Consider the following 19,027-nt stretch of genomic DNA (forward strand, 5'->3'; position numbering starts at 1 on the left):
ATTAATTACACCAGAATTCAAGGATGAGAAGTCTCCATGGCAACCTTATTGTCATATGGCACGCATAAAGCTCCGAGGATCCTATGAAACTACTATTTACCTTTTAAAGATACTGAAGGACAGGGGAAAAGATATATTAAGGTGTGCTTCAGTAAACATCAATACATAGCTGTGTCCATAAATAACGAGAACAAATCTGTGGTCCTTACTGGTGGGATTTTTTTAATCAGTCTTTGCGTGTGCAACACTTTTATTCATGACAGTGCTGTTTAGGATCTGCCTGAGGACTCCAAGGTCAGCCATGGCCTTGCATGAGGAGCCTCCTCATTCTCATTAACTGCAACTCAGATTATCATTGTAAGGGGAGAATAGCTATTGTTGGACCTTATCGTACACTATAGCAGGGAGTACATCTATTGGGACAGAGAATTTATCAGAGGTCAGTCAGAGCAGAAACCAAAACATAGCCACTTCCTTTCCCCAACAGCTTTTAGCAGCATCATTTTTATTGTTTCTTCTTTCTATACTGGTACAAGCGAAGGCCTGTAGGCCTGATATCAGTGTAGGGCAAACTGACAGAAGCTGTGCTTGAAGACCCAAATTCATAAGTAAACAGACAAATATTACATTGGGGAAGATCACAATATTTTTTGTAGAGACAAGTCCTGTGTCACAAATCTGTACGAGTCCTCTGAAGTGGATTGAGTGGACTGAGCACACAGACAAGCATCACAGGCTCATGGTCTACTTCATCTCCAGAAAGCTTTCAGCAAGATTTCCTCCTCCTCCCCAAGCAGAAAGCTTTTCAAGACATGCAGTTGCTACAGACTAAAAGGAGAAAGTCCTCTCGTGGATTAGTACTTTACTAAAAGGCAGGAAACAAAAGGTAGGAACAAATGACGTTTTTGCAGAAGGGGAGAGGTTGCAGAAATTGGTGCAAGGACCTGTGCTGTCTAACATATCCCTAAATCACCTAAAAATGAGCACAGTGCAGTGCCAATTTGCAGATGATACTAAATTTTTCAGGGCAATGGTCAAAAGAAAAGAAAAAAGTCAACTGTGACAGGCTGCAGAAGGTTCTTAGAAGGATGATGGGTGAATAAAACAGCATATGAATTTCACTGTTTGTGAGGTGATTCGCAAGAGGAAAAACAACCCTCACTTTGCATACAGAACGATGGGCTCTGAACTAGCAATTACCATTCAGAAAAGAGGTCTTGGAATTATAATAAATGGTTCTGTGAAAACGTCAGCTCAAAGCTTGGCAGCGGTCAAAAAAGCAAATAGAATAGAGAACAGAAGAACAAACATCACTAGGCTGCTGTATAGATCTAGATGGTAGCTGGGTCCTCAGTAGGATGCATAACCTTCATCCCCCCATCTCAAGAGAATTCAGTACTATTAGAAAAGGTGCAGCAAAAGGTAACGTGGATGGTTAAGGTGTAGGGCTTCCATACAAGAAGAGATTAAGCAGACTAGAACCCTTTAGCCTGGAAGATAAATGACCTTTATGATATCTATAAAGTCATGATAGTGCAGAGGTAAATAAAGAATGATTATTCACTGCTTCCCAGGATAAGGACAAAGGGGCATCAAATGAATCATAAAAGCAACAGGCTCAAAGCAAATAAAAGGAGTCACCTTCTTACCCAATGAATAGCTCAGGTGTGGAATCCCTTACTGTTGGAGGCTGCGAGTGCCATAAGCTTTCTCAGGAGTTCAAAAAAGAAATTCAGACACATCCACACAAAAAACATCCTGCAAGGATTATCAAACACAACAAGTCTGAGTCTCAGCAGTGCTCAGAAGCATTACCGTATGGTTTTGTCTCTTCCTTATGCGTCATCCTATGCATCCCTTCTTAGTCACCATCAGAGACATAGTACTGAATAAAGCAGACATCCACCTTGGCCTGGACCAGGCATTCTTACGTTAAACTATTATTCCACCACATTAGAAGCGGAATATACATATTCAGCAAGTTTTCCTCTGTAGCATGGATCTGTGCTTCCTATACAGATGGATAGGCCTTCTCCATATATCTCAGTTTTGTATACGTTTGCTCCTAAGAGATATCAGCCTTCCCTAAAGAGTCTGGATCCTGGAGCTACAAATCTAGCCTATTCCCTTTCGGACCATCAAAAGATATCTCTGAGTTCCTGATGCAACTCGTGATCAAAACAAGGGAAGAGGTCTTCCCTTTCAACTTCAGTTTCTCATCAGGTCAGTTGCAAATGGAGAAGCCAATCCTCCATCCGTTGCCTCTACCCAGCTACTGTCAGTGTTGTACATTCCATTCCATAGCAAACTCTTGGGGAAAAATAGTTGAGAGCCAGCTGCAAATATACTCCTTGTATTGTCTAAATGTATCTTAGACTTGGCACAGTCCAGATTTGGACCAGAAGGAGGGATTAAAAGATCTTAATGTATGCCTTCCTCATGGTGATGGAGGGCCATTTTCATCGTTCTGAGCTTCTGTGCAGGAACTCACACTCTTGGTCATGTGGTAGGCAGGATGGCAAGATGCCTTCTGCAGTTCTGGATTGCTATAAGGATCATTTCTTATCCCTCTTTCCATTCAGCATCAGTATGAAGTCATGGTATGGACTCAGAGTGATAAAGTGCAAAATACATTTATTTTTCTCTCACCCTTACAGCCAATTTGAAGAGTATGGACTGGGTGGGTGGGCTGTAAAATGGATGAAAAGTTGACAAGAGCATTGGGCTCAAGTAATAGTACCCAGTGTTTCAAAATCTAGCTGATTACTGTCAGTGTTCCTCAGGGTTGAGTACGGAGCCCAGCTGTTTGACACCTCCACCTGTGACCTTGGTGTTGTGACAGAATTCAACTTCGTGAATAACAGCAAACCAAGAGTAAGTGGTTGACAAGGCAGAGGGGAGAGCTGCATGCAGAGAGAGCTCAACATGCTGGAGAAACGGGCTGAAAAATCATCCTGAAGTTCAACAAAGACAAATGCAGTCTTTTCCCTGGGACTGAACAATCCTGTGAAGCAGCACAGGCTGAGATCTGACCTGTCATGAGGCAGCTTTGCAGAGAAGGAGCTAGGGGTGCTGGTTGCTGACAGGCTGGACATGAGCAGCAGTGCACCCTTGCAGCAATGCAGGCCCGCTGCGACCTGGGCAAAGTTAGAAAGAGTGTAACTAGGAGGTTGAGAGAAGTGATGCTGCCCCTACATGCAGCTCTTTTAAGACCCCAGCTGGAGGACTGGCAAGAGAAACACCAACACACTGGAGCAAGTCTGGGGACAGACCGCTAGGACACTAAGGGGCTGGTGCACATGATGTGCAAGGAGAGGCTGAGGGAACTTGACTTGTTCAGACCGGAGAAGAGATGGCTTCAGGGTGGCCAGGCAACCAATTGCCTTCTTCAGCTATCTACTGGGGTTTATAGAAAAGACAGACACAGAATGGTTGGAGGTGCATAGCAAAAGGGCAGGAGGCAATGTTCACAAGTCATGATGAGGGAAATTCCATCCCTGAGGTAAAAGGAGCATAACTATTGTGTTTACACACTGGCTCGGGCTGCCCAGTGAAGTTTCAGAACCTCTGTCCTTGGAAATACTCGAAATGTGACTGTACAAAGCCTGACCAACCTGATCTGACTTTGAAGTTAGCCCTGCTTGGAGCAGGGTGCTGAATTAGACTTGCAGTACCTAGTTGTCCTGGGATGCAAAGCGATGCTGGGCATTTCTCTAGCATATCCAAAGAGAACTGTGCACACCTGTTTGTGTGTGCTGAACAGGTTGGTGTGGAGCTGTTCATGCACCTGCTCAGAGCATCTGGAAGAACTGTCTCCTCAAGGTCTCTCTTGGTATGTACCAAGCCCCACAGAACATAAATACCTCCCAGGTGACAGGCCAATGTATTCTCTGCAGCTTTATTGTCTGTGAAATCTTTTTTGTGTGTTTATTTTTATGTAGCTATTCTAGTAGGTAAAAAATCCTTATTTTGCCCTTTTTCTGGTTCTGGTTTTCTTTTAATTATTATTCTTTCACATTTAGGTAGAAACCAACAATTCTTACTTTTCATTCAGGAGACTAGGAGGGCTCCATCTTGGGTAAATACGTATTTATTCATACTTAATAGAGCAAAATTACTCCCACTGGAGCTATTAGTCTATCAGCTAAGTATGTAATTAAGCTTTTTTAAAGCATATTATGTACTCAGCAGACCAGAATGACAATACAGAAGTTACTCTAGTCTATCTGGTAAATAGGCAATTATACCTGTTATTCAAATTTTTATTTACCATTTAAGAGAGTCATTCAAGTCTATTAAATTTCCATGGATAGTACTCTTGTTCATCTTTGTGTGTAACAATGTTTCATTTATTTAACTGCACTGAATATATATTTTGAGTTACTAGTGGAGTGTGCATGAAGAAATATATGTTATCCAACATGTCATGAAGTCTTAGACATATCAAATATTGCATCTAGGGTGCAACGCTTACCTTCCTCTTGTTGCTGCCTCTCTTGGGGCTTCTCCAAGCTTCCCAAATCCCTACCATGAAGCATATATTAGGGTATTGAGAGTTATTAAAATCTTTTATTGATATTTTTGTTTTATTTTTTAAATTGCCTTATATATAATTTGCCTTAACATGAGAATGATATATAAATCTATGGTATTCCTGTCCTGATTAATGACAGGATAAACATGCAATACAGCCAATAGAAATTGGATATGAAAGTTTTCACTATAAGAAAATCAACATCCCAGCTTTTCCATTTGTTTTTCAGGACCTTTTCATGGAAGCTTTTATGAATTAAGCTCATCCTTATTTAGCGAATCTTTACACTCACATTTTCTTCCCTTGAAGCAAACCAGTGTTAAGAATAGGTTTGAGCACCCTGCTTAAGCAGATGTTTTTATACCAATTTTGAAAACATCAACACAAGAGTGATGTCTTTTAAATAATTTCTAGACACTTCTAAAATGTTTTTATTTTACTTTTATGTGTTACGTAGGCAATTTAAAATGCCTTAAAATGCCACTTAAATTGTGTGATTTTCTATAAAATCCATTGTAAATGGATTAGTCAATAAGCAGCAATCTGCAAAAGTAAACAATCTGTTAAAAGTTACAACTTTTAGGTGTTGAACCAGCAATGCTTTTAAGCAGAACCCTAACTTTACCAAACAGATAGTCCCATTCATATTAGTGGGAATAATGAGACCATTCTTAGAAATACAAAAAATGAGGGTTTTTCATCTTTTAAGTCTTGTACAGAAGAAGAGTATGCCTGAATTGATGAGTGCCCAGATTCATCACAGCCTAGATACCTGCAAACGGCTTACAACAATTAGACAAGTCATTTACTGTCAGGAGTAAGCAAAGCAGTTACTTTTGACAAACAAGCGAAACACCATTGCAAACTTTTAATGTTGCCATCTCTCAGCATAACTAACTGCATTTTTACAGGGATATTTTAAAGGTTTTTGTGGAACACAGAATTTAGGCAAGAGGTATTTTTGAAACTAGGAGGATGGTGGCAGTGGTCTTTGTTGTAGAATTTGAAGAAGAGACTGAGCAGGAATCCCTGGGCTCAAACTAATGCTTCCTTTTTCTTTACTCAACAGAGAGAAAGGCAATAAAAAAGCAGCTCTGGTAGGAAACAGACCTTTAAAATCCAAACCTATTAAAATCTGTAAAATGACCTCTCTTCTGGAAAATGTGGATGATGCTGATTCTCTTTCTTCCTCCAAATAACAGACGGCCCTGGATATATTCAGCTACATTCCAGCCATCAGACATGGCTGCTACCATGAACTATGCATTCACTTGCACAGCATATTAGTAAAGACTTCTTTTTTCCTGGTATAGTAATAGAACAAACAATAAGAAAAATCTTAAAAGCCTCATTTTTACATTCTCTGTTGGCAGGCGACCAAGATTTTTCTTCTCTGAATTGTGGTTGTGACGTTTCTTCAGCAATCTTTGTGTTATCAAAACATCCTTCTTTCTTTTACTGTCATGCAGGCAATGCTAAAAATGTTATACATTTAAATTTATTAATTATTCATTTATTATACCTGTAGAATTTGAACCATAAGATATAACATACTTTCTACCGCAGATTGTCTCAATGGTTTTCAATGTATCTTTAAAAAAAATAGTGAACTAAGCACTCTGTGGGTAGCTGTTACTCTCCAATTTAATTTATGGTTTGATAAACAAGGAATACAAAGGTTAGGAAGCTCACAAAGGAAATCCTTGCCACTTCTGAGAATAACTCATTTTTTGCTTTCAACCCTCTGTTCCTGTTATTCTTTCCATTTCTCTTTGTGGCTTCCAAAAGGTAATTGGTATTTGAGTCTGTGGTTCAATTCCTCCTCAGTTTATGAGTTTGCATTTATGTTTTCTTGCAGTTTGTACCTTCTGCAAGCTTTGTGTCATGAGCCAGATCCTTATTTGCTGTAGACTGGTGTAACTGTCCAGATTTCGGTGGCTCTCCCACAATTTACAACAGCAAAGACTCTAGCCATGAATTCCAAACATAAACAGCATGTTTCAAATATCTTTCATTAATTTAGTGGGTTTTTTTTTTTTAATCTGAATGCTAAAGTAGGATTTACCTAATGCTCAAGAACACTGCTTTTTATGGGCATTTTCCAGTTTGGGGTGTTTATTTTTTTATTACCCCAGGTACAATCATGCCCTGTAAAGACATCTCTGTCAAACAGGAGTTAAAATATCACTGTTTCCTGAAGAGGTCACTCCTTGACTGCTTGTCATATGGACACAGATATTGTTGTCCAATAGTATTGCCTCTAGGAAGCCAAAACAGTGTTTCTCTAGAGAGTTATGGTTATGAACACATAGGTATTATATGTGCCAACTTCTTTTTTAATGTTTTAGTGAAACTACATGTGGCCACCTGGTGTAAATCAGTGGTTATAATTAAGACATCAAGTTTTTTTTTATAGGTAGAAATATTTTCTATTCTGAATAGAGAAAATCTCAATCATTGTGTGATAACTGTCTGCAAATCCTAATTTTCATTGACAATCACTTTATTGTAACAAATGACATGTAAACTTATGCATAGGCTGTGAAACATCTCTGAGATTACTTGTATTCATTGCTACTTTTTGGTTTTTTAATCAGTGTTGCATTACTAGCTGAGTATACAACTAAAAGTAAGAGACCTCTGGAGAAGATTTTCAGGAGAGGAACTGATTAAACATGACCTTTCATAGCTTCAGTTTTCTAACTGATTTCCCTGAAGTGACCCTCATTGGTTGTCAACCAGTTACAATAATTACCTCTGATCACCATAGACAGGTGAATGGAATTTTAAACGCACGCTTTATCACAGGAACGTCTGACAGGAAGAGAAATAATGAATACAATGTAGAAGGCTGATATCTTAGCCATACAGGGACTCCAGATGGAACAATGGAAATGGATAAGGATATGCTTGTTATAAATGTTGTGCCGTACATAGACATCTGGCCCAATTTTGCTCTCAGAAAATCACCCAACCAGAAAAGTTTAAACAAAATAAAAGAGGAAGTCAGAGCAGTTAAGTCAGAGTTAAGTTTGGTTAAGTCTGGTTAAGTCAGAGCAGTTTCCTAGTCCTCCTCACCACGTGATCCCACCGATTCCCAAGCCAGAACAAGAGAAGGGGATACCATGGCAGCACAGGTGCATAACGAGGTGGCTTCTTTTGGAGGAGGTTGTGGTGTAAGGTGTTTGAAAGACTGAGCTCAGTTACAGCTGTCCATATTGACATAATGCCATTGGGTTTCATGGGAATTGCCCTGAGCTGGTAGGAGAGTCCAGGCAGCTCTCCTGTAAGCGAATTACATTATTAAATTGGTGTGTTCTTAGTAAAATCCCATACCTATCAAATCTGGCACACAGACAAGCTAAATGCTGAAATGCTGTAGAGGTAAAATTTTCCAACAGAACAGAATTTTACCCACTCAGCATCAGTACATGGATACAGAGTTTCCCTATGTCCCTTCCTCCTCCATCTCCCACCTTCCTGGGACCCTAAATAAGTCTGCACAGAGTGTCGCTTTTATGACATAGTGGGGACAAACACCTGTGCTGCAACAGTTTTCACAGACTGACCCATTCTGGTGTCTAAATGGGATCTTCAGAAAGAATGTCCCTACGGGTGAGGGCCGTAGTACTTGATGAAATGTTGCCCCTACTGCATCCAGTGCACGTGGATTAATACAGGAGGGAAGAGCTTGCTTTCTCCCTACGCTTTATAACAAATAATTACAAATTGTGTACTGGGTAATCCATTGTGTGATCCATTTTTACAGGATAATTCTGGCTAGATGCCATTAAATCTAAATGTACACGGAAATGCCCTCTATTCTGATTAAGTTAGTAATCTCTTGGCTTAACTCCTACAATCCATTTTACCAAGTCCTCATCACTCTGAAGATAATTTTTCAGTTCCAAAATGGAATGTATATGGCTTGATTATAACAGCCCCGCTTATGATTATATGCGTGTGCTGTTCCAGCCCTTTGCTTTTCAGTTCCACATCTTGTGTCACCACATGACGAACTCTACAGAATACAATTAACAGCTGTTGTGCTGCTGGCAAGGGTGACATCACATGCAAGCTGCCTCCCAATTGAAAAGAAAAACTTTTCAAAAAGTTAAGAGATTGAAAAACTTCCACCCCCAAAGTTAAGGCATACCATGAAAAGTGGGCCATTGCTTGAAAATGGATCACCTGATCTGTTGTGGCAGCTGGCCATGAAATCTTCAGAAGATGTTTTCCTCTTCAAAAACCATTCATTAAAAAAAGCCTCTGAGCCTTGATCTCCGTAGAAGAGAGCAGGACCTCCAAAGACCCAAGTGTCTGGGAAGAATAATAAAGGTGCATTTGTCACTTGTTAGACATGTTATTAATGGTTTTTTGCTATTTGTGATAACAGCTCCTTGATTCCAGTAAGTCCTTCCTATGGCAAGAAGTCGTGAGATGTCTGCAGGGCATTTCTCAGAAGGGTGAGCTTTAATCTTCCATTTATTAGTCCTTGGCACTTACTTCTGAATCCCTGTGCTTTTTCTCTGTCTCTAGCCCCAGGGCTTGGGGACTGACAGATCTCAGGATTTGAGGAGGAAGCCTGTGACCACCTCGCATAAGGGCCAGAACACAGTGCCGCCATGGAAGAGCATGGGGAGAACCTTTGACAACTCCAGTTTCCTCCTCTGACTCCAGTGCCTCCTGTGGATGTTGCCTCCTAACCTTAGCCAGAAGCACTGGCTCTCCATGACAAGCATCTGGTGCAGCTGGTCTACCCAAAGGCCAGAGAGCCAAGAACCAGAGCAAACAGCTCTGGTTTTCCATGCTGTCTGCTACGGAGGACACTTGCCACTACTCACTCTTATGAAATCCTGCTGTAACACCTTGCGAGGCTTGGAAGTGTTAGCTTGAGGTTACCCACCACCTAGCTAACGGAACGGCAATAATCTTAAGAGAATAGCATTAGGCTGTGTCCCTTGTCTTCCTTCTGCAACGTCCAACCACCCTTCAGTTATAACACGGGTGATGAGTATGAATTCTGCACTGCACTTCAGTTTCCTTCCTCCAGCTTCACTGAACTTTCAAATCACTGGGTTTTTCTGTATGCTTCTTTATCAGAACACAGACTCATTGCCTGTTTCTATATATACGTATGCAAATACATAAATGTGTGTGTGTGCATATGTGCAAGTATGAATGTAAAAGTATACATATACACACACATATATATAAAATATATACTTATATGCACGTATGTGTGCATTTAGTGTATTACTTGGAAAAAGAGCAACATGTTTATAGCTTTTATATGGGGTTATGCAATCTCTGCATTTTGAACCAGAGCAGTGCCATAGTTCTTGAAGCAGCTTTTCTTCATTTACGTGTGTGGCGAGAGTCTCATGGAACCAGTCAACCTAATATTTCTAGTGTTGTATTTGGGATATAATTCAGGACTGCACTTGAAGGAGGAGCTCAGGATCATTCAGATTAAAATCTTGCTTCTGTCACTGACTTATAGTGGGTTAGAAAAGCCATGTAGTCTCTCTACCTTATTTCCTCACAGACCAGGGAGCAGAACAGGACTGTAGGTATACTGACAATATTTTTATTCTGATGTCCTCTACTTTATGGGGATTGATACAAAGACGCATAGAACATCGAAAATAGGAGACACCAGTTGTTCAGCTGAGCTCTTTTAGGAAGCTGAAAAAGCATCTAGCAATTGTGGGGATGTGTTTTTTCCCTGCAGTTTATTAATACAAATCAATTGTTTCTATTGCCAGTTCTAGTGAACTAGGAAGCTGCCAAGGTGCTAATGAGAGTACAGTCTGAATAGAAATTCCAGTGCCACTGGCCATGATGATTAGGAACATTGATGAATATAGATGGTGCTGTCTTGACCCTCCTCTCTGCCTCCAACTTGAATGAGTCCTACCCTGCTCCGAAGCATTCGTCACCTTCTTTAACTGAAAAGTTTAGAATATTTTGTTTTGTTTTTCAATGAAAGCCTGCTGCCACTTCTGAAAGCATCCTTATGTAAGACAGAGAAATAGCGAAAGATTTGCTTCCACATCCTGAAGTTGCTCAAGGAAGAACAACTGCAATTTGACTAGAGCAATACAAATACTGAAGCTAATAAAAGTGGCTGCCTTCAGACATGTGACTTTGAGCCCTTTCACAGAATTGTGATTATGGTAGTTGGGTTTCTTTCTCTTCCCGATCTGACCAACTCCTCCTCTACCACTGCTGTTCCCTTTATGAATTTATATAAGAGTTAGAGGTGTAGACACACCAGCCAAAAGAATTTTGAAAGACAAGTCGCTGAGTGCAGCCAACAGAGACTGGGTTCTTTCTTGTGTGAGAGCTAAATAAAATAATGTTATCAAATACCACTCTCCTGTTTCAATCCATGGAACAGGATACTGAAGGGAATGACCAGTGCCCGTTAGCATATGTGGACTAACGACGTTCCACTACCATTTCCATGAGCAGCATGCCGCACTGCCATCCTTTTAGCCTGGCAATGCCTATATTCCCTTAGGCTTCAAGAGGAAAAGTTAAGCTTTCTCCAACGTAATGGTTCCTGTGAAGTCATGCAATCTTGACAACAGCAAGGGAGCCATGTACGTTTTGTTGCAACCGTGAGGATTAGAAGGATGTAATACAAAAGATGGCCTTTTAAAAATAGCAAATAGCTAACTTTGCCCAAGCAAATATGTAAGAACATAGCACTACAGATCACTACCTGTTTCAACCCTTACAACTATAGGCCAGGGACTAAAGGATCAGCAGAAAAACTATTTCCTCCCTCCTAAATACAATGAGCTACAATTCCTACGCAGTGTGCTCCTCTTCATTTGCCACCAGTCTTAGCTGATTGCTGCCACTTGCTATTTCATCTTTATTCAAGTATATAAGTGTATTAATTTGCAACCTAGCCTACCAGTGGACTGAAATGAATAGTCTGGTGTTTATTTATATAAAATGTTTTCCTATATAGATCTGTTTAGCAAAGAAGAAAAGTAAATTCAGTGATATTTTTCACAAAGACAAAGTTCTCTGAAGGTCACAAATACCAGTCAAGCATCAGTAATTACAACGGACACTGATAAGGGAACTTGAGGCTACTCACCCTATGTGCTGGATGCTGCAGGAAAAGGTGACATTTGGCTGTTTGCACTGTACCTTTCTTAGGAAAAATAATTTCAGTAGTTTATTATATGAGAGGGGGAAAATCCCGTAACCCAGAGACTTTCCTACCACCCCTTTATTCTGCTCTTATCATAGGTGCTAAATAACAAAGACAAACTGAGATAATACATGTTGTGTTGGGAAAACACAAGATAGAGCAAACTGTAAGAGAAAATATACCATACCAGACAGAGCTGTTCTTTGGACTCCATTGCATCCTTCCCCAGCAACTGCTGATCCAGTGAAACCTGCATCTACCTATCCCCAACATAAGCTTTTAAAATCCCACTCAGCATTGAATAGTGGAAGCATCATGACTGTGCTCTGAATGATTCTGTTAATTAAAAAAGTGTTCTGTCTGGAGCAGAAACTTGAAGTTCGCTGAGTTAATTCTTTCTTAAGTGTGGATATTCATCTGCTTCTTGTAAATAGTTCCTCAATGTCAGCCTCTGTCATGTCTTCAGAGGCCTTGCTTTGTTTGAATTGAATGTGACAGAGGCCAATGTTTCCTGTGAAATTTACAGCACAGTAATATATATTTGTAAATAATCAACTTTAATGAAGAAGAGATAATATATAGTAATTTCTAAATATTTTCTGCAAGTATTTAACATAATTTTAACATTCCAGGCAAAATTCTTAGGTGTAGCATTCCTGAATCAACATGAGAGAGCTTTAAGTCATATTCATAGTTCCCTGAATCTTGGGCTGCTGGATTTTCCCTAAGGCACAAAACTAGTATTAGAATAATGCTAAATCTTGGCTGCTGGTAATAGCCCCTGAAGAACTATGGGGATTTATTGCTTTCTGGGGTACATCACTTCTCCTGGTACTGAGATCATTTGGTACAGAGCTCTCCATCCTGTATCAATGCTTTCCAATGTAATTGAAGGTTTGGCCAATCATTTAAAAAGCTCTGCAGAAGGAATGTGAAAAATAACAGTGACCAGGAGGTTGATACTACATTTCAGCTTGGTAATCTCCAGCTTGTTGCTCATCCCCTTACGGGCCTTCCTGACTGACTGTCACTCTAAAAAAGGATGCTGTTCACAAAAACTTATTATTGTCCCCTAAAACCATGTGCAGGATAAAATTTGCAAAATAATGCCCCTGAAATTTTCTTCAGTTAAAAGAAAAAAAGAGATTTATTAGATGATAAGCTAGCTCTCCTAGCACCTTCTACTTTGCTACTTAACTCACTTCAACCACGGATGTTATGTCACAGGTGACTGTTGAACAGCTGATGTTTAGTTTCAAAAGGAAATAAAAGCCTAGTTTGGACTAAGTCCTATATTTCTGATTTTGATCCTGCCAAATCCTACATCCTCAAAAGCAATACAGATATTTAAGAAAGCCTATTTCACTACCCAGATTCTGAATTCTCATACTGAATTACGAAAAAAAAAAAAGATTGTTTGGGAGGGAGGGAGTTGGAAGGGAAAAAACATCAATGTTAACGCCTAAACCCAAGACTGCTGTGGTTAGTGAATTTTCCCCAGGTGTTCCTACTGTTTGCTAAGCTTCGCCAAGCACTACTGATCAGTCTATTAAATAAATGTTTCATTAAGGAAACCAATATTTTTTATCAAGTCTGAATGAAATTCAGCCTTTCAGCAGGTGCCTACTATCAGCATAGGTTTATAAATCACTCTCTGGTGCTCTACCAGAAAGGATACAGTGGTTTTGAGACACTCCAGCTCGTAACAGAAATAGTGCCTAAGGTGTTCCACTATTTCCCTTCCTGTACGCAAATGCATGAAGATGGTATGAACGGGGAGATTTCTGACTTGCAAATAATTAAAAAACATCCATGTGTCATCTTCTCTGCTGCCTTGAGCTTTTCTGTAGGCAAAATGCAGGTAAAGATTTCACCAGCTTTTACAAAAATAATGCATTTATACCTGTCGAATTATTCTGTTCAGTAGAATATAACCGCTATACCACATAGACTACATCTACCTTAACATGGTAGATATAACTGAAGGGGCCATAAGGTATGTCGTTTCCTGCCTAGGAATAATGGCATTCCCACATTTTTGCAAGCTTTATACAGCAACAAGCAGGAGTGTTGAGCACATTCCTCATGTGACAGACACCAGCAGCCTGTGCAAAGAGCAAGACCTTCTTGTAGCCATCTAGCAGGTCTGTGATAAATTCTCCAGTCTCAAAGATACTGGCAGAAATCAGAAACCCTGAAGGAGATAATAGAGTGGCTTGTGTGGAGATAAGTAGCTTAGACAACACTTTTGAAAAAGAAGGCAAGCATGTATTTTTTTGTGTTACAGTCATTAACAGCGTACATATAACTATATGCCAATACTACAATAGACCTAATGTGTGCTAATGCGGCGGTCAGGAAGAGACATGGCACTCCGTCAAAGGAGGACAGAGCTTGATATTGAAAATCCATTTTAAATATTGCATTTAGTATTCAGGCCATCCTCAGAAAAAGGTGTAGCAGAAAGAGCATCCCAAAGCGGCAATGAAACTGATTAGAAGTGCAAAAAGATTTCCCTTTAAAGGAGGAGAAAAGATTAAGTCTTTCTGACTAGTGATAAGTAAAGGGAGATGGGAGGGAATCAGAAATTGAAAGCCTGGTCCAGCTGACAGTGGAGTCATTGGGAAGCCTTTCATTAACTCCAGCAGCGGTTGGAGTATGCCCTCTGTTCAGCTAATCCTGGTTGTTCTTTCATGGTGGAGGAAAAGACATTTAATGAAATACACAATGAAACGGTATTTGCCATCTGAAGTACAGTGTATCTGTTTTACTCCCTGTGGCTGGACATCGACACAAGGAACCTACAGGAAAAGAAGGGTGAGATTCACGCTTCTCCCAGGTACCAGAGCAGATACAAGGACCACTCCTGGCTGAGAACTAGGCACCTGGACCTTGCGGAGCCAGGAGAAGGTGGTGCTCAGAGGCAGCTAACACTCAGACGATGAGACCACCCCTCAATGCCATTACAGGATAACAGGGGGCAGAAGTGAAAAGACACCTTCCCAGCCTTCCCTCCTTCCAGAACCAGGGGTTTGCCCAACTCAGCAGCTTCCCTGCTGCCACAAAGTATGTCCAGGCTCTTTTGGAAGCGCGCTGAAGTTTGTCAGCTGGTTACATGCTGGAAAACATGTAGAAGATTTATCATTCCTCATGTTCAGCCAGTTAGCAGCCTGAGTTCAACAAGTGACATCTTCAGTACGTATAATAAGATATCCTGTTAATTGTTTTGAAGTGATTTCTCTAGAGGTAGTCTAGAAGTAAAGAAGTTTAAATGCTTGTCCTAAGCATGTGCCTTTTTCTCTATTAAGTTTCCTCTAGTGCTCTACGTGTGATAATTACTGTTTCTAAACTGCTAATTAAGCTTCTGGAGACAGAGATGCCTGATTATAGTGAGTTTCAAAACACTAGTGCACTGGGAGCGGGATTTTCTCCTTGAACTGTGCCTGAAGATTAGCACTTCAGGGCTTGTACACGTAACGTAATTTTATCAATCCTGCACGCTTTTCAAAACCGTATTTCAAAAAACATTTCTAATAAGATATGATTTCGTCATCACGTGGTGCTGATCGGAGTTTTCTATGGAGTATCGTTGTGGCTACGACCTTAGCTCTAATCTTGTTCTTTGCTATTTTTCTGCTATGCTGTTCTTTGCTATGAAGTAGTCTGCTTTTAAAATGTCTGAGAACGAGAAATAGCTTCTGGTCCCTGAAGGCCCTCACCTCACCCCAGCACAACCAGACGATTCCGCCCTGGCATTGTTCTCTCTCTTTTCAGCCTTCTACATATGCCCTCCACGATGCTGGGAGCTGTGGAAAGAGGACAGAGATATTTCTCTTTGTCAGATGAACCTTTCAATCGTTTTTCCAAAGGACAGTATTTGGGAAGTAATAATTAGGGCTGGGGAGTGTTAGAGAGGTTCAAAGCACTTGTCCCCTGCTGACAGAAAGAAGTAACGGCCACAGAAGGTCTGTAAGTTTGTTACGTGCAAATCAGTACTGAAGTCAAACGTGCTATGCTGGCTTACAACTACTGAGCAATTTTACCCAACATTTTTGGGAAATACTGAAATATGCCTTGCTGAGAGAGCTATGAAGGGGAGGGGACTGCAAGGGAAGGAATCAGCAATGAAAGTGGAAGAAAAGAAAATAAATACCCACAAAAGGCTTTTCTAAGACAGTCAGACATAGTGATCGAAGATGATTAATTAAAATTAAAATCCTGGAGATGTCAGAGTTTCTGGAGTTACCTAAGAGACCTGACTCTCCCTTAGCTGATAAATCCTTTGCTAATAACGTTATCTATCGGCAAAACCACATTATTTTTTGAGGGATTTATTCAGTGAGAAACTGAGGTCTGTGACCAGACAAAGACACAGGGAGCAGATGCAATTCCTTCAAAATTAAGTTACCCACCTGGTCCAAGTTTTACTCTCAGCAGCTAGCATATAACTGAAGTTTCTTTTTATGCATTTAATTCAGGCTGTTGTGTAAACTAAGGAATATACACTGCAGGGTAGTTAAAAAACATGAAAAGTTGTTTTTCTTTGTTAGAGGGTCAGGTTCTGGCATACATTTAAAAAAACACTCAGCTGTGCATTGATAAACAAAACAACTGGCTTTCAAGTGATTTGGTGTGGTGATCTGGGGTTTTGTTGTCAGTGTCAACTAGCTAAATCCTTTAAAAAAAATTCATTATATGTTTCTGTGTCAGCCTTCCTCTCGAAGCTGCCAGCAGCAGGAAGCCCTTTATGAGCAGAAACACCTGTGGATGTTTCTCATTTTTGCACACGTACTTCAACCTTTCAAAGGGCATTCCTCAACTCGCAGCTCTTCGTGCGAAGCCAGAGCTAACCCTTTTGTTTTGTGAGACCACGGGGTAAATATTTTGGCCTCTGGGCCCCGTCTGTGGGAATTCTTGCCCAGGGTTAGTGACGGCAGCATTTAAACAGTTATCAGAAATGACTCCTGAAAAATACTTACGGTTCTAGCCTGGTCATGGAAAATCTTTTATAGCAGACAGCATGGACAAGCGTGTTCGGGGTTTCCAGTCAGCAGGACGGGACGGGACGAGACGGGTCGGGACGGAGGCCCAGGCCGTGGTTGCCCGCAGCACCCGCAGGCCGCCACGCCACCTCAGGCGGGCACCAGCGGGCAGCCACGCGGGACCGAGTCCGGTTGTGCCGCCGTTCCAGCCGCCAGCGTGGCTGGCAGCCCACCTTCACCGGAGCCCGCACACCCGTTCTGCTCTCCCACTTGCCCACACATCACCATTTTAATCCCAGTCTACAAACGACCGCGATTTTAACCCCAGCAGAAACCCCCTCGGACACCGCGCCTGACCGCGGCAGCGCCGCCCGTCACACCCCTGCGGGGCTCCCCCCACCGGCCCGAGCCGGGCCGAGGCGGACAAAGGCGGCGGGAGGCGGGGAAGCCTGACTGGCCGCGCCGCGACGGGGCGGCCCCGCCGCCGCCACCGCCACCCGCGGCGCCGCCGGGACAGCCGGGGGGGGCGGCCCGGGCGCGGCGGGGGGCAGCGGGCCCGGCCCGGCCCCGACGGCGCCGCCCGCCACCGCCACCCTCCCCACCCCGGCCCGCCTCCGCGCCGCGACGGGGCGGTCGGCGGCTCCGCGCCCGCTGCCGGCATGGAGGCAGCAGGGCGGCGCGGCCGGGCCGAGGGGCGCCCCGCCTGGGGGGTCCTGGTCCCCGCCGCCCTTCTCCTCCTCCTCCTCCTGGCAGGTCAGCGGCGGGACCGGGCGGGTGGGCGCTGCGGGGCGGGAGCCGCGAAGCTGCAGGCGGGCGGCCGGCAGCGGGACCGGGGGGGGCGGCGGGGGCCGGTGTAAGGCGGCAGCCGGGGGGCTTTTTCGTCTTGCTGTCGGTGATGGAATTGGCAGCCGGAGTTGGAAGCGGCTCTCGGGCTGTCGGAGCCGGACCCCCCTGTGCAGGGTGTGCTGTGCGTGAGCCCCGTGCGGGCCGCGGGGAGGGTCAGTCGCGCCCCCCGGGGGGGAGCCGTGAGGTGCCCCTGGGCCGGGCGAGGGCAGCCCTCGGCGCCGCCGGGCAACCGGCGGCGGTGCGAGCCGGCGGCGGCGGCTGCGCTTGCCGGGCGCCTCGGGGGCACAGCCTGCGCCAAAACAATGGGTGACAGCGCAAAAGCCCGAAGCTGCCGACACGGGGAGTCCTGCGAGGGTAACAGCGCAAAAGCCGTGGCGTGGGGAGTCCCGCAGGCGGTCGCCCCCGCGTTGCTGCTCCTTCGCAGCAGGGCCCATGCCAGTTGCTGGCCTCCCCTCTCCTTCTAGAGGTTGCCGTCCCTCCTGCTGCCCCAGTTGACGCGCTGGGGAAGCTGGTCTCCAGGCCGATGGGTTAGTTCTTCCACTTTTTTGTGCGTGTGATACAGGGGTAACCACACAGGTTTGGGGCGCAGCCGCGGGAGCCACTGTGCATGCTGCCTCGCACGGCCTCTCCGGCCTCCCGCTTGGGTGGCACTTGTTGTCAAGCAGAGACCGAGCAGAAGCAGGTTGACAGAGCCGGCCTGCTACAATCTGACGAGCAAGGTGAAGGTGCTGGGTTTGGGGATGGTTCAGCAGCTCGAGCCGTTCGCTACAGTTGGTGTGCGAAGGAGCCTCGGCGCCAGGTGGGAATTTGCAGCCAGAGGTGGGGAAGGCGCAGGAGCATGGCGGCGGCTGGGATGAGGTGGGGTTGCCTGAATGCCAGCACCCTGAGAGCTGGGCCGGCGTGGGTGAGAAGCAGTAACAGGAACGGGAGTAAAACCTACATGTAGAGCGGGAACCCCCTGGTGCGATCTGCTGCCTGGGGAAAGGGAGCACTGGGGTACCGGGAATGCAGAAGCGCGGTTTGTCATCCGCGCTTTCAGGGCTCCACTGTGCCAGCGTGCTTTTGCGTGACCAAAGAGGTCACCAAGAGTGACAGTGTGTGGGGCAGGGAGTCTCTTTGGGTTCATCCAGGCTGCAGTTGAGGTCTTGGCAGAAGGGAGGGAGAGACAGGGATGAGATTTGGGCAGAGTGGGACTTGTGAGGATGCTTTCACAGTGCAGTAGCAGTACCCAGAGAAGAGAGGCTGATAGCTTTAAAACAACTTCTCACGGCGATAGAAGGATGTGAGTTCTTCCATGTTTCTTAATTGTAAAGAGCTCTCTTACTGTTGTTTCACAATTTGTGTTGTTCCTCAGTCCGGCAGAGCATCACTGCTGGAAATGTTTGTGGCCCTGGCTGGGCAGGCGGTGGGGCAGAGAGGGTGCTGGATGCCGCCATGCCATGCTGGCCATGGCGCTGGCACTGGAGCGGAGCAAGAGGGAGCTGCTGCCAG

At 43.8% G+C, this 19,027-nt stretch overlaps 1 protein-coding gene across 2 annotated transcripts in view; it reads left to right on the forward strand.

Moving 5' to 3' along the window:
- The first annotated feature begins 17,232 nt into the window (after positions 1-17,232).
- Positions 17,233-19,027, forward strand: part of CYYR1 (cysteine and tyrosine rich 1) — a 58,825-nt gene continuing 57,030 nt past the window's right edge. Inside the window, exon 1 of one of the 2 annotated variants that reach the window (XM_075101446.1) lies at positions 17,233-17,443. In XM_075101446.1, the coding sequence (XP_074957547.1) occupies positions 17,350-17,443 (94 nt within the window). In that variant the 5' untranslated portion in view covers positions 17,233-17,349. The remainder of the gene's footprint in view (positions 17,444-19,027) is intronic. The other variant, XM_075101437.1, reaches the window with a different exon arrangement.

The sequence above is a fragment of the Phalacrocorax aristotelis genome, chromosome 1, assembly GCF_949628215.1.
Source record: "Phalacrocorax aristotelis chromosome 1, bGulAri2.1, whole genome shotgun sequence".
Taxonomy (NCBI): Eukaryota; Metazoa; Chordata; class Aves; order Suliformes; family Phalacrocoracidae; genus Phalacrocorax; species Phalacrocorax aristotelis.